General features: G+C 42.4%; 1 protein-coding gene across 4 annotated transcripts in view; it reads right to left on the bottom strand.

The window, feature by feature from the left end:
• Positions 1-97: 97 nt before the first annotated feature.
• pknox2 (pbx/knotted 1 homeobox 2) overlaps positions 98-20,070 on the bottom strand; it is a 216,881-nt gene continuing 196,908 nt past the window's right edge. For all 4 annotated transcript variants that reach the window (XM_061751965.1, XM_061751967.1, XM_061751968.1 and 1 more), the window contains 8 exons: positions 16,356-16,527; positions 10,370-10,555; positions 10,102-10,240; positions 8,256-8,353; positions 6,533-6,652; positions 6,345-6,421; positions 5,897-6,075; positions 98-3,265 (listed from right to left, as the gene is read on the bottom strand). In XM_061751965.1, coding sequence (XP_061607949.1) covers positions 2,982-3,265; positions 5,897-6,075; positions 6,345-6,421; positions 6,533-6,652; positions 8,256-8,353; positions 10,102-10,240; positions 10,370-10,555; positions 16,356-16,527 — 1,255 coding nt within the window. In that variant the 3' untranslated portion in view covers positions 98-2,981. The remainder of the gene's footprint in view (positions 3,266-5,896; positions 6,076-6,344; positions 6,422-6,532; positions 6,653-8,255; positions 8,354-10,101; positions 10,241-10,369; positions 10,556-16,355; positions 16,528-20,070) is intronic.

Genomic DNA, 20,070 nt, shown 5'->3' with positions numbered 1-20,070 from the left:
ATGTTGAGGTTCTGAAGGGGTCATGAAAGTTCCATACTTAGGAAAAAGCCTGTCTTTAAAACTGCATGCAGATGTTGAAATTCATCTTCCACATCAGTACCTTTACAGATTTTAATTATTAAAATTGGTCTATCGAAACACAGTAGATTATGACAAGTGTACAAATGAAATATAAATATTCCCCATTATCTATCACTTGCGCTGGAAGATCGAGTTAAAAAAAAGAGAAATAGTGAAAATAATGTGAATGAGCAACATACTTCACAGTCACCACTCAGAACATTAAATATAACATGGGTTGTTTTTTAGACATCTTCACAATAGAAATTAGTGAATCACATTTGTGGTTTAGTACAAAACAGAATGAAAATTGTTTCCCAGTTTCTTCAAAATCCTTCACACAAAATTGACTTCATGGCTGACTTTTCTGCCACAGCTTTCTCAGTCCTTCATCTTCATCAGAATGGTTTTCTTTCTTTAAAAAGTCAGTAAATGATGATGGCTTAGCCAGTGAGATATGCCAAATTCCTTGTTGTTTGTGTTATTCCAAATTATGTTGAGATGAGTGTGAAAGGTTTGTGGGGAGTTGGCAACATTTGCCATGCTCCCCTTCATAACAGCATCATACATTATCACATAAAATAGCCAAGATGATCTTTATGGACCTACTGCAGTGTGCAGACAGCCATCATTGTCATGTTGTTGCTTGAGCTACGCTCTGAGCCCAACCAAAAAAAAAACAACCGAAAGCAAAAAAAATATATAATGCAAATCTTCAACCATCAAGACACTTGTCTACTACATTAGATTTGCTTATAAAGAACAGAAAGTAAAGCAAGTTCAAAGAGCATGCTTAAAAGGCTTTCAGCAACTCAAATATTGTGCTTATGTGGAAGAAAAATGCTCAGTTTTTTCGACCTGAGAACCTATGAGTTATAAAACAGGTATGAACAAATATTGTCCCCATATTTAGACATCACCTCCCACATCCCCTCACATTTTACTCACCCTTTCTCTTGAAAAGTCTAGTAATTACTATTGATACCGTTTTTGTCAAGCAAAATAGTTGGACTACTTAATTGAGAAAACTTGGGGCTGTATTTGTTTCTGTGCTCTCTAAACTCAGAGGAAATCTAAAATAGTCTAAAATATCAGGCTTTCTGAAGCATAAAGTTCTTTCACATTTGAATATGTTGAGCATTTTATTCAGTAACTGTATTTTATAAAGCCCACTGCAGTTTAGTAAAACCAAACACACTTTTATCTTTGTCCTAATATCATTTTGTATAATTACGAGGGGCAGTCAAAACGGTTTGAGCCCAATTTAATTTCACCAACTAATGATTTTTTTCTTTCATGAAGTTTTCACAGTTTGTAGTTTAAATACTTATTTGAAGGTTTATTTAAAAAAAAATGTTTTGTTTAAGTCTGTTTTCTTTCTGTCAGCCATTTTGGAAATGAAGTCATTGTTGGATACCTGTCTGAACCAGGGAATTGTTAATGAATTTCTTGCTTTGGAAGGGGAATCACCACTAAACATGTTCAAAAGGTTGCAAAATCTGTACAGTATTTGACTTTTGTCATCAACGATGACACAAGATGGTGATGTCATCAATGGTGACTCTGCAATCTTCTCTAATCATTGCCTCGACCCTAGCTCTCTTCCCAGGATCAACTGCTGAAGATGGTCTGCCGCTCCTTTGCAGGTCACTCAACGAAGGCTCTTGTTCTATGTCTTTGATCCTGGACACCCACTTTTTGACTGTGCTGTAGCCTAATGAAGCTTTCCCATACACATTTTGCAACCTTTTGAAAACGTTTAGTGGTGGTTCCGCTTCCAAAGCATCCATCCATCCACTTTCTGAGCCGCTTCTCCTCACCAGGGTCGCGGGCGTGCTGGAGCCTATCCCAGCTATCATCGGGCAGGAGGTGGGGTACACCCTGAACTGGTTGCCAGCCAATTGCAGGGCACATACAAACAAACAAACAACCATTCGCACACATATTCACACCTACGGGCAATTTAGACTCTCCAATTCATGCATGTTTTTGGGATGTGGGAGGAAACCGGAGTGCCCGGAGAAAACCCACGCAGGCACGGGGAGAACATGCAAACTCCACACAGGCAGGGCCGGGGATTGAACCCGGGTCCTCAGAACTGTGAGGCTGACGCTCTAACCAGTCGGCCACTGTGCCGCCCGCTTCCAAAGCAAGGAATTCAATTACAGCTCTCTGCTTCTGACGGACATCAAACAATGACCTCATTTTAAAAAAGCTCACAGGAAGAGGACAAGCTTAAACAAAATTAAAAAAAAAAAGAATAAAATTTCAAACAAGTATTTAAATGACAAACTGCAAATTTCAGAAAAAATATCAATTATCCATCCATCCATTTTCTTCACCACTTATCCTCACTAGGGTCACGGGTGTGCTGGAGCCTATCCCACCTATCTTCGGCACGAGGCGGGGTACACCCTGAACTGGTCGCCAGCCAATCGCAGGGCACATATAAACAAACACCCATTCACACTCACATTCACACCTACGGGCAATTTAGAGTCTTCAATCAACCTACCATGCATGTTTTGGGGATGTGGGAGGAAACCGGAGTACCTGGAGAAAACCCACGCAGGCACGGGGAGAACATGCAAACTCCACAAAAGCGGGGCCGAGATTTGAACCCCGGTCCTCAGAACTGTGAGGCAGACGTGCTAACCAGTCGTTCACCATGCTGTTGAATATCAATTATTAGTAGGTTAAATTAAATTGACTCATTACTTTTTGACTACCCCTCATATCAGGGTGATTGTGTCATTTTTTATTCTGTAGTTCTCAATAGAAGGAGCCCTGATTGATTTTCATGCCCTCAAATGCATATTAAATATGGCAACAATGCCATCCTGTATGTTGGAATCAGAAATTAGCCATGTTAATGGGCCAAGTGAGGTCAACGTATTGTTCAGTATGTCCCTCGTCTTTGACTACTCCAGTTCCTCTCTGTGCTCCATGCTCAGATTTCTTCTTTCTGCTCCTCCGCTGGGCATCGCCCCCCCCCTATTGTTTTCGTTCTGTCCATCCTCCTCCTCTTCCTCGTCCTCCATTCCTTCCTCTTCCTCCTCCTCCTCTTCCTCCTCCTCCTCCTCCTCATCTTCATCCTCTTCCTCTGTGCCATCCATGGAGTCGTCGGCTCCCAGCATGGCTTGCTGCATGGCCAGAGTGGCAGAGTCCGATGACAGCGACTGGAGGCTGTCCAGGCTGAGCGGGTCTGAGAGTCAGCAAAAAGCAGAATTATCATCCATCCGTCCATTGCCTTTATTACGTATCCTGTTCAGGGTCGCAGGGAGGTGCAGCCTATCCCAGCTGAATTTGGGCGAAATGCAGACGACACCCTGGACTGGTTTGCCAGTCAGTCGCAGGTCACATATAAACAAACACACTCACATTCACGACATGTATTATTATATTTTCAACTGACTCTCTTTGGTATAACATTTTCACTGTAAATTGCAAATTTCCCTATTGTGGGTCTAATAAAGGTTATCTTATCCTTTCCCCAAGACGATTAGCTTCTTGTTCCTACGGTCAATAGTGGCATCTAGTGGTTAAAATTGGAATATACAGGGTTAAATTTCAATTTATTTTTCTGTCTGCAGTACAGTAAAGTCATACCATGGCCAGACTTTGAATTAAAGCCCATTTTTATTAGAGGAGTGTAAAGGAATAAATCGAATGATAAATCATTTCATTGTTATTTTCTCGAAGTATCATATTTTTCCTGTTATTTTACATGGCGGGAGAAAGTGTTTTACACATAGATTTCATTCATTCATTCATTTTTCATACCGCTTATCCTCACTAGGGCAATTGTTTTAAAAAACAATAATGTAACAAATGGAACAGCTGTGATCACGGAACTGCCAACTAGTTGAGACTGAATTGATTTTAAATTGATTGAGCCTCTGCTGTCTGCAGACTGGTACAGCTTTCCATTTTGCCTCAAATGCTGCAATTAATTAAAAATGAACTCCATTCAACCAACAGAACAAATTATTGATAATTATGCCAAATCCTAATTTTTATTTTACCATTTTGACAAAAAGTTCCATGTCTAAAATTATTCTTTCTCAATGCAAGTATATCCAATTTTCTAAATGTATTATTAATTTGAATTCTCTGTCTTTCAAAGTGTAAAATAATAATTTAAAAAAAATCTCTTAGTTATCAGCCATGCGATTCAGAAATTAATAATTACTTGCTAAATTAAATGAATTTTACCTAACTGAAATCTAGCAAAGGTACGACTAATTTGGGGGTTTAACTGCATGTCTTCTAATCACAGATAACTTGCATGGGAAAATAGGAAGTGTGTGTACAGTTGAAACCAGATGTTTACATACACTATAAAATAAGACACATACACTTTTTTTTCTCACTGTCTGACTTGAAATCAGATTTAACATTTCCTGTTTTAGGCCAATTAGGATTACCAGAATTATTTCTATTTGCTAATTACCAGAATAATGAGAGGATTATTTTTTTTTTAGACAATTTTCATTGACTTTCTTCAAAGTCAAAAGTTTACATGTTTACATTGTCTTTAAACAATTTGGGAAAACTCAGATGATGATGCCATGCCTTTGGAAGCTTCTGATTGGTTTGTTGACAACATTTGAGTTAATTAGAGACACACATGTGGATGTATTTTAAGGTACAACGGAAACACACTGCTTCTTTGTGTAACATCAAAGGAAAGTCAAAAGAAATCAGCCAAGATATAAGGAAAATAATTGTGGACTTGCACAAGTCTGGTTCATCTTTGAGTGCAATTTTCAGATACCTGAAAGTGCCACATCCATCCGTTCAATCAATAATAATCAAGTATAAACACCATGGGAATGTCCAGCCATCATACCACTCAGAAAGGAGACGGATTCTGTATCCCAGAGATGAATGTGCTTTGGTCTGAAATGTGCCTATCAACCCGAGAACAAAAGCAAAAGACGTAGTGAAGATTCTGGCTGAAGCTGGTAAGAGTGCGTCATTATCCATAGTTTTTTAGACATGTCCGGTGGTCGGAAAAGACTAAAATTTAAGTGTTTGGCCATAATGGGCATCGTTACATTTGGAGGAAAAAGAGGGAAGCTTGCACTCCTGAGAACACTATCCCAATAGCGATATACTGGGGTGGCAGTGGGATTGTTTGGTTATAGGAGGAACTGGTCCAACTTCACAAAATTGAAGGCATCATGAGCAAAGAACATTGTGTGGAAATACTGAAACAAAATGTCAAGCAATCAGCAAGGAAGTTAAAGCTTGAGCGCGAATGAGTCTTCCAAATGGACTATGACCCGAAGCATACTGCCAAACTGGCTTAACTGCCAAACTGGCAAACAAAGTGGCTTAAGGATAACAAAGTCAATGTTTTGGAGGAGGGATGACAAAGCCCTGATCTGAATCCTATTAAAAATTTATGGGCAGACCTGAAAAGGCATGTGCAAAGCAAGGTGGCCTCCAAAGTTGGCTAAATTACACCTGTTCTGTCAGGATGAATGGGTCAAAATTCCTGCCAACTATTGTGAGAAGCTTGTGGAAGGATATCCAAAACAATTGGCCCAAGTCATACAGTTTAAAGGCAGCGGTAGCAAACACTAATGAACTGGATGTAATCTTCTGAGTCATGAACAATTGTCTAAAAACAATCCTCTCATTATTCTGGCATTTAGCAAATACACAATATTTTGGTTAACCAAATTGACCAAAAACAGGGAAAATGTATCTGATTTCATAGCAGACAGTGAGAAAAAAGTGTATGTGACTTTTTATATAATGTATGTAAACATCTGGTTTCAACTGTATGTTACTGTATGTTTACTTGATAGACTGTACTAGGTAATACCGTCTGAATTGTTTCCCATTTGAGATCTGTGCGTCTGCAAAACACCAGCCACGATGGAGTCGGGCCAGAAACGCTGCGTGGGACGATGCTGGGACTTCATCTTCTTTGCTTTAGGAGCTGGGTCAGGGTTACTGGCATCCAACATAGGCTGGAGGATACGCCGGCGAGCATTAATGAACCTGAAAGACAGACGAGGAAATTAAGTTCATGCAGCGGACATGCATAATTGTTGGGGGTAGACTCTACCCTTGGATTGGTCAATTGGCAATCAGAGGGCACAAATAGCGAGGACACTTGACCAAGGCATATGCGCTAACAACTAGCCCAATGTTGTCTGAAATATATTATATTATTAGTGCACTGTATGCAGTAGTTAAAATAACCAGGGGGTGGCAGCATAGGGTAAGGCATGTGTCCACAACTGAACTGGACTATAACAAAGTCTTACCAGTTATTCACTTGCAAAAGCGTCAAGCTTGTTTGTGCCGCAATCTGCCTTTTCTCATCTTCTGTTGGGTACGGGTGCTAACAGTAGAACAGAACACAGCGTTTGGCATCAGTCTCTGCATGTCACTTTGTTTTGCCACCCTCAAACACAATGCTGCATATGCAATTTAGCTGATGTTTCTGCCTTACCATGAGATGCTGAAAGAGCCATGAGCGCATGATGTTGGTGGCTTGTTTGGGAAGGACCCCCCTTTTATTCCTTGACTTCTTGTCTTCGCTGTCCAATAGGGCTGACAGATCAACATTTAACTGTAGAGAACAGGCAGGGAAAATTAACAAAAGGTATTAAGCGAGTGGATGCTGGGGCTTAGTTGATGTTACCACGGAAACAAAAGGAGACAAGCAGTTATCGTTTCTTCTGTGACAACGGTAGAATCAGCTCTTCAAGTGTCACCATGGTAACTGAATTTGAGTAATGATGCTTCTTTCTTCCCTCAACCTGTAAAGTGTCTTAGGGTCTCCTGTAAAACGCTACAGAAGTGTCATTTATTATTATGACTAAAATATAAAAATCACCATCCTTCACTGTGAGGAAATTGTCAGTAGGCGTTTAGGAGCTTTCATAAGGCTCAAAAGGTAAGGGGTTCAGGATCCATTGTTCAATGTAGAAGCAGGACTACTACAACTAAAGGATATTCTCCTTAGGTATTTTTTTTAAAAGTATTAATACCATATCTGTGTTCATTGAGAAATACTTATTCCGATTTATGGGCAGTGTGAAAGTTGATTGCTCAAGGGGTATTAAAGTCTTCTTAGCTTGTACACAAAGTTGCGTGCGTGGGGGGGGGGTAGGGAGCGACGGGGCGGGCATCCGAATCAGTTATACACCCCCCTCACCCCCCACACCCACCCAGTCGACGAATGACTTACGAGCGAAGAATCTCCTAACACCTAACACCCCCCGTCAGCGTCGACGACTGGTTTCCAAAGTGTTGTTAGCCACTTGCATCTCGATACCTTTGGATGCCACTGTTTACATGTCAGTGAATTTGCATCTTTTCTTTACAGAAAACTATTGGGCATCCATGTGGGGTTATGCTGGTTTGTTGTGGATTCTGTGGGTCAACATCTTAACAAAAAAAACCAACAAAGATATCATTTCATTCCAGCCATCCATTTTCTACGACCTATTCTATTCAGGGTCATAGGTGAGTTGGAGCCTATCTTGGCTGGTTTTGGACAGAAGGTGGTGTACGCCCTGGACCAGTCTCCAGTATATCGCCGACAGACACACTCATATTCACACCTGAGTACATGCAAATTAAACACAGAAAGACTCTTTCTCTTATTTATTTAATAACTACCTGTTCATTCTCATAAGGTGTCCATAGTACATAGCAATCTCTCTCTCTCTCTCTCAGGTGCTGCCACATCCAATGCCACAGATAATACTGATACCACATTAATTATTTTAGTAGTAGGAGTAAATAGTTAGAGAAAGTGCTGTTGATAGCATCCCTCAATTGGTAACAATATCTTAGTAATTGCTATTTGTATAGCTATCGTTATGTGCACTATTCTATTATCTCTCTTGATATACATATGTTACTAACCTGTTACTTTCATATTTCTCTTTCCGTTGTAGAAGGTGTTCCAAAGGTGTAGTCAACACATATACCTGCTATAATTATTTTAATAGCAGAATACTAACATTTATTTTTAATCATTTTTGTAGTAGCAATACTACAATTAGTTGCACCATAGTTATGTTACTGCTAATCACCATAGCATAGCATTGCATAGTCATTCATGAAAATTGTATTTTTCTTTTGTATGTCAGCAGGGGATTGAGGAAGTGTGTATCGGGGGATAAATGTGTTGACCAAAGAACCAACAGTTGTGCTGCTTTTACCTGTGAGTTCTGGATCTGAATGGTTCCCGGTGGCAGTGCCTGCGTTAACACTTGTCCTTGCGATGTCACCATGGCAACCGGCTGATACAGGGTCCCACCTGAGATGATAAATTACTGTCATGAGAATCCAGTAGTTTCAGCAGACTGACACAGCTGTGTCCCGCACCGCTGGTAGAGTCTTAGCACATAGCAGTATATGGGTCATTTTCATATCATTTGCTCAATAACGGTAAAGACATGGCCCACTGAATTTTCTTTGGAAAATCAATTACTTTTACTGATAGGAGTATTTGAATTATTGGCAGTTTTTATCCACCAAAAAGTCAGAATTGTATCTATGAAAAAGAAATATGGCGGCACGGTAGCCGACTGGTTAGAGCATCAGCCTCACAGTTCTGAGGACCGGGGTTCAATCCCCGGCCCCGCCTGTGTGGAGTTTGCATGTTCTCCCCGTGACTGCGTGGGTTTTCTCCGGGCACTCCGGTTTCCTCCCACATCCCAAAAACATGTATGAATTGGAGACTCTAAATTGCCCGTAAGTGTGAATGTGAGTGCGAATGGTTGTTTGTTTGTATGTGCCCTGCGATTGGCTGGCAACCAGTTCAGGGTGTACCCTGCCTCCTGCCCGATGATAAGTGGGATAGGCTCCAGCACCCCCGCGACCCGAGTGAGGACAAGCGGATCAGAAAATGGATGGATGGATGGATAGTTCTGAAATATAAATATGTATGAATTTGTGAAAGTGTCGCAAGTATTCCATGGCTTTACCGTTATTACGATTGTATAAAGACAAGCATGTAATGGGTTTAATGAGCAGTTGGGATCATTTATGCACTTGTATCCATAGAGTTTGAAGTTGTAATTGTGCACCACACACAATTTTTATGAAGCTGTTTATGTCTTTACCGTTATGCAGTTTTGTATTTACCATCACAAAAAGAAGTGTACTTCAACAGGCTACCACCGTTTGCTCTCTCAATAAGGACTGCATTTACTATGAATCATCAACAACCTTTTGAAAATAGGACTTAAAGCGTGGCTGTTTAGCGTGGGAAACCAAGGTGGCTGAAAAAAAGTTAAATACCATTATAGTTTTTTAACAAGTGTCTTTACTGTTATTGATCAAATTATATGAAAATTACTCATACAAAAGTAAATACAAGCATGAGAACCAAGAGGAATAGTGGTAACTGCTTTATTTAATTTAACCTGAATTTAGGTTGTGAAAAAAAGAGTGCTTTTGCCACTGGACTAATTAGCCTTGATCAAGACACTTACCAGAGTCTCTTTGAGCTCTTCAATGTCTAGCGATCAAAAACTGACACATTGATTTATTTGAGGTTAAAAGAGATTTCCAGAGGGCAGGATTAACATTTCACTGTACACGCTTGACATTATAAGGGTCTCTCAGCCATGAACCCTGTGAAGGATAATTACCACTCTTACTAAGCCTCATGCACAGAAACCTACCAATGTGTGAACATGTGGTTGAACCTACAGTATAAGCTAATTATGTATTGCAACTAGTATTTATTTACAATGCATATCAAATTAACATTTGCTGATCTATGTTTATCATCCAAAATCTGAAAAATAAACTTGGACGATCAAATGTAATGATACTGTGTAAAAGTAACATTGGGAAGTTATAGCCGGATGAGATACATACATGATAAAGCCTTAAAATGGACAAAAGCCAATTTAATATGATGATAGTGATATGGCAGCAAAAAAAATCCCTTAGGAAGTTTTATCTCACTGACGATGAAGTATTACCGTATATATTGTATATATTATCTGCCGTGCAACACTAATCTAATTAATTTGTGGATGTGAAAATTCTTACCCGATACCACTTGAGAGTTTATGGTCGTGAGAGAAACATTGCCCTGTTGCAAACCCCCACTGGGTGCCATGATCCCTGGCGGGTTGACGGGGTTGGACACGGAGGTCATGGACGGAGAAGAGGACGTCTGATTTAATTCCTGCGGATCATACAGAAACACAACACCACGAGGAAAGAAAAATAACAAAATCTAGCAGTGGTCATAATCATAGTGATATGAGATATGGTGAATCGAGGGGGAAAATATATGCAAACTCTAAAAACTGACCTGCTGCATGCTGAGATTAGTGTGCGTAGGAGAATAGGGTCCCCCCAGGTCGTTACGGAGAAGGTTGTCACTGTGCATTTTGGTTTTGAGGCAGGTGATGTATCGGTTGCAGAAATCCTTACATAGTTCATTGACCTTCTCAAGCTCCAATAAGTGGATCCGCAACACTTGAATAGCTTTAACCATCTAAAGATAACAAAGGCAAATGATCACAATCAAACTACAACTTTTGTAAACATCCACTTGTCACACTCCTGGATTGCATACCTCGGGGTTTTATATATTAGTGTATGTTATCAATCAATATTTCAAAACACAGAATTATATTACCGAGACTTTTTGTCACTGTTGAGCATTCACATTTTTTGTCTTCAATCTTAGCCTGTCAAGATATGAAGATTAAGATACTACTTTCAATTTATTTAACACAGAGAAGTCATAACACTTAACAAATGTAGGGGAAGCATTGACGAATGATAATCAATTTTAGTTTTAAATAGCTAGTTTTTATGGGTTAAAATTTTATATCTTTATGGCAACAATCAAGAAAAAAAATTTGCAGCTCAATGAGAGCAGGCTACAAAATAGTATTATAACTTAAATGAATATCAACAGTAGTAGTAATCTGTTTAGTATTCAAAAAAGCACAACATAGAAATGGAATTTCGATAAAGCAAGACAAGAGCCAGTGTTTATTTAAAATACCATGTCATTTTGGTAATGGACCTAAAAGTATCTAAATTATATTGTGTATATTGTTAATGTCCATTCACTAGTCATTGTGTCTTTGTCCAATCAACACTAAGAAAGTAATACAAACTATTTCAGGTTTAAAATATTTTCACAACAAAATGTTGAAAAATTGCACTGAGTCATCCATCTATCCATCCATTCTCAATACTGACTATCCTGTTCAGGGTCGCGGGGTGCTGGAAACCTATCCTATCTGATTTCGGGCGAAAGGCAAATTACACCGTGAACTGGTCGCCAGTCAGCCACAGGGTACATACAGTATAGACATAGACAACCACTCGCACTCACATTCACACCGTCACTGAGTAGGAACTGAACCCACGCTGCCTGCACCAAAGTCAGGCGAATGCACCACTACACCATCAGTGACTGAGCCATCCATCAATCCATTTATTAAATCGCTTGTCCTCATTAGAGTCGTGTCCCTGAATGGGTTCCCTGTCAATCGCAGGGCACAAATAGACAAAAACAATAAAACATTCACACACACATTCACAACGATGAGCTTCTTTTATTTTTTCGTAAACCAAAGAAGTATCTTTTGGGGATATAAGATGAGTCGCATGCAGACGCATTAACCACTTTTTTATTTCAAACATATTTTCCGTTCTCAAGCAAATATTTTTTTTCATTTCTTCTCATCAGCAGTTGTCGAAGCATCAATGACATTAATATTCTTCACTTTGTCATACACTACAATGAACACCTTCAAAATTGCAACTTAAGGTCAACTTAATGGACAGAAAAGTGCTTGCCCAAGGGGGAGAAAAATCAGCTAATTAAACGCAGTGAGCTTAATAATGGGACCAGTAACTTTTGCTTCCATTGCAACCAGTCAGGCCCGATATGACATTACCACTGGGAGGAAAAATGAGTGGCCCCTGGGAGGGATCACTGCAGCCTTGTGCCTCATAAAACACACAGATGCAGGGTTAATTGACTGTTCAGCCCTCATCGGCCTGCTGTCCTATCATTAAGGCAAAATATCCTTCTTCGTTTCAAGGAAGATAAAAACCCAATTCAAAGACCTAATTCAAATCAATTCAACCACAAAAGTATAATCATCATCCAATTCTGAAAATTGTGTCCACTGATAAATTGATAAAAGCTTAATTTTCATAGGGGTGTACTCATTTATGCCCTGCGATTGGCTGGCGTCCAGTTCAGGGTGTACCCCGCCTCTCGCCCGAAGATAGCTGGGATAGGCTCCAGCACGCTTGCGACCCTTGAGGATAAAGTGGTACAGAAAATGGATGGATGTATACATTTATGTTGAGCACGGTAATTATACAGTTTAGGTCTATGTTTAATGTGAATCCATCCATTTTCTACACTGCATAGCCTGTGTCCCGATCCTCGGTAGGCTTCAGTATGGACTGAGAAGTATTCCAAATAATTAACTGAAAGAAAAGGTTTTAATTCGTGATTCATTGAAATCTTGACCACTGAAATGTTGCGGCCGAAATGGTTCAAAAGTGCATTATCGTTTTCCGACCGAAATACTTCTGTCACTTCTCCCTAGATGTTGTTATGATGCACGTGAAAACTGCAGCCAGCGTTCAGTCGCCCAACCACTGTTCATCTACTAAGGGGAATACTTGTTGCATGTTATTTTGCGCCACCCCAGCTACTTACGAGCTACAGCTAATGCTAATATGATGCTGAGCCGCCAAGATGAATGTTTGCTTCATGTCTGGAGTCAACACAGCAACTCACTAATCATTGCCTCCATGGCAGCAAATATGTATTGTTATCACAAAGGCACGGTGGGCGACTGGTTAGCACATCTGCCTCACAGTTCTGTGGACCGGGGTTCAAATCCCAGCCCCACCTGAGTTTGCATGTTCTCCCCGTGCCTGCATGGGTTTTCTCTGGATACTCCGGGTTCCTCTCACATCCTAAAAACATGCATGGCAGGTTAATTCATCTAAATTGTGTGTGGTGTGAATGTGAGTGCGAATGGTTGTTTGTTTCTATATGCCCTGAGATTGGCTGGCTACCAGTTCCGGGTGTACCCCGCCTCTCGCCCGAAGATAGATGGGATAGGCTCCAGCACGCCCGCGACCCTAGTGAGGATAAGCGGTACAGAAAATGGATGGATGGATAGATAGATGGATGTTATCACGAAGAGAGGATGAGGAGTTGTGTGTCCCAATAATCCTAGGAGCTAAAATGTCTGGGGATTTATGCCCCTGGCAGGGTCACCCACGGCAAACAAGTGAGGCAAATAATGGCTCAAATGACCCCCATGACAAATAAAATTAATGGCCATTTTTCCTCGCCTGGATGGGGGTCATCGGGGCCCTCCTCTGGAGACAGGCCCAGAGGTGGGGCTTGATGGTGAGCCTGGTGGTTAGGCCTATACACATGGGACCTGGCCGGGCACAGCCCAAAAGGGTAACGTGGGTCCCCCTTCCCGGGGGTTCACCAACTGTGGGAGGGGCCAAGGGGGTCAGGTGCAAAGGTCGTGACCTTGGCAATCTGATCCCCAGCCACAGAAGATGGCTCAAGTTTCATGGAATGTTACCTCTCTGGCTGGGAAGGAGAAAGAGCTAGTCGCCTCGACAAAGAAACAAACAAATAAACAAACAAACAGTTTGATCTCGCTTGGGCTCGAGAACCAGTCCTCCTGAGAGGTGTTGGATTCTCTTCCACTTGGGAATCGCCCCCAGTGAGAGGTGCCAAGCAGGTAAGGGCATTCTTAGTGCTCCCCGGCTCGGTGCCTGTACATTGGGGTTCAACCCCAGTGGCCAGGCCACGCCCCCCCAATCAGAACCCAAGTTGTGTTCTGCTATTGGATTGCTGTGCTCATCACGGATTGTCCATAATGAACACCATGTTCAGACATAAGAGTGTCAACATGTTCCCTTGGCCCCAGGAGACCCTAGGCCACAGTTGGATGATCGACTTTGTGGTCATGTCATCTGACTTGCATGTCTTGGGCACTCGGGGGAAGAGGGGTGGCGGTTTCAACTGATCACCACCTTGTAGTGTGTTGCTTCGATGGTGGGGGAAGATGTCAGTACAAAAGTATTGTGAGGGTCTGTTGGGAACATGTGGCAGAGTCCCCCTGTCAACAGGAATTTCAACTTGCACACATGGCAAAAGTTCAACCACATCCTGGAGGATGTGGGGGACAATGAGTCTGAGTGGACCATGTTCCGTGCCTCCATTGTTGAGGTGGCCGACCAAAGGTGTGGTCATAAGGTGATCGGTGCCTGTTGTTGAGGCAATCCCCGAACCCGTTGGTGGACACCGACAGTGAGGGATCAAGCGGAAGAAGTCCTATCAGGCCTTTTTGGCCTGTGGGAGTCTGGAGGCAGTGGACGGGTACCAGCAGGCAAAGCAGAGCGCAGCTTTGGTGGTTGCTGAGGCAAAAATTCTGTGTGGGACGAGTTCGGACAGGCCCGACCCCTATGGCCCCTCCCAAATGTGGTGGGCCCATGGGAAGGGGAGGGAAGCTAAAAAAACTCCACTGTGACACAGTAAAACTGTTCCGGCATAAAAAGGATACAGATTTTCCATTCTGCTTGACCTAACAGCCGAAAAGGACAAAAAAAAAGAAAAAAAATCCAAAAACAAAAAAAAGGAAGGGGGACCCACGTTACCCTTTCAGGCTGTGCCTGGCTGGGCCCCATGGGTGCAGGCCGCCTTCGAGCCCCACCTCCAGGCCTGGTTCCAGAGGGGGGTCCCGGTGACCCGCGTCCGGCCAAGGGAAAATGCATATTATGTTAAAATGTATGTACTGTATATGTAAAATAACAGATTGATGAAAAACAAAAGGTCTATTAACCTGCTCAATACTACAATATATTTAAATACAGGTAGACCTCAGTATACATACAGTATGTGCTCAACTGAGCATATTTTCTTTTCTACTGAAGCTATTATAAACTATCAAAACAATACATTAGAGAGGGAAATAGAAATGTGTTTTCCTTTATTTTTTTCATATCAAAAAATAAATTTGTCTTTTTTTCCTTTCGGTTTCTCTCGTTAGAGGGTTGCCACAGCGTGTCATCATTTTCCATGTAAGCCTATCTACCGATATACTCATTATCTCTCCTCTGGACGTGTCCAAACCATCAAAGTCTGCTCTCTCTAACTTTGTTTCCAAAACATCTAACCTTCGCTGTCCCTCTGAATTTCTCATTTCTATTCCTGTCCAACCTGGTTACTGCGAGAGAGAACCTCAACATCTTCATTTCCGCCACCTCCAGTTCTGTTTCCTGTTGTCTCTTCAGTGTCACTGTCTAATCCGTGCATCATGGCTGGCCTCATCACCGTTTTATAAACTTTGCCCTTCATCCTAGCAGAGACTCTTGTCTCACATAGCACACCTGACATGTTGCTCCATACATTCCAACCTGCTTGGACCCTTTTCTTGACTTCCTTACCACACTCACCATTGCTTTGGACTGTGGACTCCAACTATTTAAAGTCCCCCGCCCTCGCTATCTCTTCTCCCTGTAGCCTCACTCTTCACCCTCGACCTCTCTCATTCATGCGCATATATTCTGTCTGCCTTCGGCTAATCTTCCTTCCTCTCATTTCCAGTGCATGCTTCCACCTTTCTAACTGTTCTTCCAATGCATATTCATCGCAATGTCATTTCCCCCCCAATATCGTGCAGCCTTACAACATACTGACAATTTGGGCACAACTTGGACATTTTCACTTAAGGGTGCTCTTATTTTCAATAATCAAGCTGTACACCGAATACCTAATATTGTAGTAAAGTGTCATTTTTTTCAGTGCTGTTCCTTGAAAAGATATAACAAAATATTTTAGAATATATAGAAATCAGGTATCACTGTAAAATTAAAAAGCCAGGACTACAGAGGGACACTGATGGCTCATGTTATATGGTGACGTCATGTATTGTACAGTTCCAATTCTAAAAATAGATTGACTACATAGGTTGTGAATGTGGGTGGATGCAAGCAAAAGGAGAACATGCAAATTGCACACACAAAGGTCCTAGCCACTATATTAAACAGGGGTCTTCTCAGGCAAAAACAATATCCATCCATCCACCCATTTACCGAGCCGCTTATCCTCACAAGGGTCGCGGGAGTGCTGAAGCCTATCCCAGCTATATATCTGCATATATTAATACTCATACTGTGTGCAGCCCAGCTGAACCACAACTCTTATGAACCAGACAATCTAATGTCAATGCTCTATTATTAATTGTGATCACTTACTGTATTTGTGACACAAGTTAACTCACCAAGTTGTCCAACTCTGGATCTTCACTGAAGAAAGGCTTATGATCCCGCTCCTGCTGGTGAACAAAGTTTTCAATGTCGACATCAAAGCTGGCGGATGTGATGCACTCAGATCCCTGTGTAGCCTGCTCACATTTCTCAAACAACAATGCCAGCAGGGGAAACAACGGATGTCTGGGGAGAAAGAAAGTGAGAGAGGCAACACCCAATAGTTAAACTCAACCAAGATGGCGCCTACCAGTGTGGTCGCCTCGGTAACGCGCTCTCTAGTATTGTTTTTGTGTTTTTCATTCGTCTTTGGAGACATTACACGAATCACTTACACAAGGGGAGACTTGCTAACCATCAAGGAGGCTACTCCGGACTTTCTATCACCAACTTTCGCAAATCCGCTCAGTTTTTTACTTACCGGGGCGGCGTCCGCAGTTTTCGGCGAATGGAGGCGGAAGCGGCGCCACAGAGGGATTCGAGCCAGCATCCAGGTGAAACTCCGCAAGAGAGGACACAGATTGGCGTTCCTGTCGATCCACCTTGCGAATGTACGCTCCCTACCCACCAAAATGGACGAGCTTCATCTTCTGTTAAAGACCAGGAAAGACTTGGGATGTTCCGCCGCCATGTGCTTTACAGAGACTTGGCTTTGCGACGCTGTAACCGATGGCGCCGTCATGCTTCCTGGCTTCCATATTCATCGAGCAGACCGCAACATGGAATCATCGGGGAAAACAAAGGGCGGCGCGATATGCTTCAACGAAAAATGGTGTATGGACGTCACGGAGCTCAACAAACAGTGCAGCCCGCATTTGGAGTCGCTGTTTTTGAACTGTAAGCCATTCTACTCGCCGCGTGAGTTTGCATCATTCATCCTGGCTGGCGTGTACATCCCGCCTCAAGCTAACACGAACGACGCACTGCTAACGCTCCCCGAACAAGTCAACGACATTGAAAAAAAACACCCGGACTCACCAACGACTTGTATACCTTCTACTGCAGATTTGAAAAGGACACTTTCACACCCCACACCCATCCGGCCACACCCCCGACCACAATCACACCTCTGAGTTCTGCGTTAACCATCCATGAACAGGATGTGAGACGCATCTTCAAATAACAAAAGATTAAAAAAGCGGCAGGCCCGGACCATGTGTCCCCATCCTGCCTCAAAGTCTGCAAGGACCAGCTCGCGCCAGTCTTCACTCAGATCTTCAATAGATCTCTGGAACTGTGCGAAGTACCATCCTGTTTCAAACGCTCCACCATCATTCCAATCCCCAAGAAACCTGCAATCTCTGGTCTAAATGACTACAGGCCTGTCGGCTTGACATCTGTGGTCATGAAGTCCTTTGAACGTCTCGTGCTGGACCACCTCAAAGCGGCACAGGTCCCCTGCTGGACCCACTGCAGTTTGCCTACCGAGCGAACAGGTCTGCGGATGATGCAGTCAACATGGGACTGCACTTCATCCTAGAACACCTCGACAGTGCAGGGACCTACGGGAGGATCCTGTTCGTGGACTTCAGCTCAGCGTTCAACATCATCCCTGAACTCCTTTCATCCAAGCTTCTCCAGCTCAGCGTCTCACCTGCCATCTGCCAGTGGATTTACAGCTTTCTGACGGGCAGGGCACAGCAGGTCAGGCAGGGGGAGGCCACCTCATCCACACGCAGCATCAGCAATGGGGCGCCCCAAGGTTGTGTCCTCTCTCCGCTGCTCTTCTCTCTCTACACGAATGACTGCACCTCAGCGCACCCGACTGTCAAACTCCTGAAATTTGCAGATGACACCACTGTCATTGGCCTCATCAAGGACGGTGACGAGTCTGCATATCGACAGGAAGTGGAGCGGCTGGTGCTGTGGTGCGGCCGACACAACCTGGAGCTGAACACTCTCAAGACAGCAGAGATGATCGTGGACTTCAGGAGGCATTCTTCGCCACAGCTGCCCCTCACGTTGTCCAGCTGCCTTGTGTCAACAGTCGAGACCTTCAAGTTCCTGGGAATTACAGTCTCTCAGGACCTGAAGTGGGCGACCAACATCAACTCCATCCTCAAAAAGGCCCAGCAGAGGATGTACTTCCTGCGGCTTCTGAGAAAGCACGGCCTGCCAAAGTAGCTGCTGAGGCAGTTCTACACAGCGGTCATCGAATCAGTCCTGTGTTCTTCCATCACAGTCTGGTTTGGTGCTGCTACAAAAAAGAACAAACTCCGACTGCAAAGGACAATCAAAACTGCTGAAAGGATTGTCGGTACCACCCCTACCCACCCTTGAGGACTTGCACGCTGCCAGAACTAAGACAAGAGCGTGCAAAATCCTCTCGGACCCTCCGCATCCCGGTCACCAGCTCTTCCAGCTCCTTCCCTCAGGTAGGCGCTACCGATCAATGCAAACTAGAACTAGCAGACGTTCCAACAGCTTCTTCCCTCTTGCAATCAACTTCTTAAACACCTAACATACAATTCCATTACAACATGCTGGCAATTTTTTGACTTGAGTTCGTTGTACATTACTCGTGCACTCACTGTTGTTGTCTCGCCACGCTGCACTATTTGCATATCAGTTGTTGACCAATACTGGCCACTCATGCCAGAGTAGCATCTGCTCCATTTGCACAGTGATTGAGGAGTTTCCGCAATATTTGCACAACCAACATTGTCCCAGATTATCGCACTACTCGTCACTTTAAACCGCATACACTCCTTGAAGTCTCGGCGCCCTTTGCACAATGGTCATTGCACCGGACTATTGCAACATTAGCACTGCTCTAAGTGCTAGAGGACTCTGCATCTTTTTGCACAATTGTAAAAATAAAAAAATAAATGAATAAATGTACCGGCATTACCAGATTACCAGATAACTAGCAACCCTTTACTGCTCAGTGAATGTTTTTTTTTGTCACTGTCTTTGTCTCAAAAGTGTTCTCTGTCAATTGACTGTCAGTTGTCGTACTAGAGCGGCTCCAACTACCGGAGACAAATTCCTTGTGTGTTTTTTGGACATACTTGGCAAATAAAGATGATTCTGATTCTGATTTTGATTCTGATGATACTGTCACAATGGGATCAGAAATTGAAATAAATATAGATATGTTTAAGAGTAGAAATCAGGTGTGGCTTTTATATATAAATACATATTGTATTTGAATATTTATGGTCTTCATTCACAAACAAAGAGTGTAACTGATGACCATGCAGAAAAAAGACTAGTTGGTAACCTTTTCATTTTAAATGAGAGCAGTGCATTTGATTGTTATTTGCTGACCCGATTTCAGTGTTTGCAACATATTAGTAGTCTCCTCAATTAACTCTCCTTTCCTAAATTATCTTACATGAACAAGAAACACAATTAATAATGATGCAGATGCGTTACATACTGTGTTCAAACTTAGGAAATATATACTGGGGTTTTTTTTCATTTTTCTAAATATTTACTACAATTAAAAATTTTGGCAACAATTTCAGTATATTTTGCTTTTATGCTAATGTGATTAGCAATTCACAATTTATTTTGAAAAACAGATGCTATTTTGACCAGACTATTTTGGATATACAACCTTCCACCCTCATCTTCCTTTTAACAATGCCGCACCGGTTCATAATAGGTTTGAGGTCCGGGGATGATGGTGGCAACATCATGCTTCTAAATGATTAGAAAACTCAAAAAATGCACCGCAAGAGTGAGTATGCTGGTGTTGCCGCTTAGCAGCAGGTAAATATACCA

This window comes from Phyllopteryx taeniolatus, chromosome 17, assembly GCF_024500385.1.
Source record: "Phyllopteryx taeniolatus isolate TA_2022b chromosome 17, UOR_Ptae_1.2, whole genome shotgun sequence".
Lineage (NCBI taxonomy): Eukaryota > Metazoa > Chordata > Actinopteri > Syngnathiformes > Syngnathidae > Phyllopteryx > Phyllopteryx taeniolatus.
Note: the sequence above shows the minus strand (reverse complement) of the source record. Positions and strands in the feature narration are given on the sequence as shown.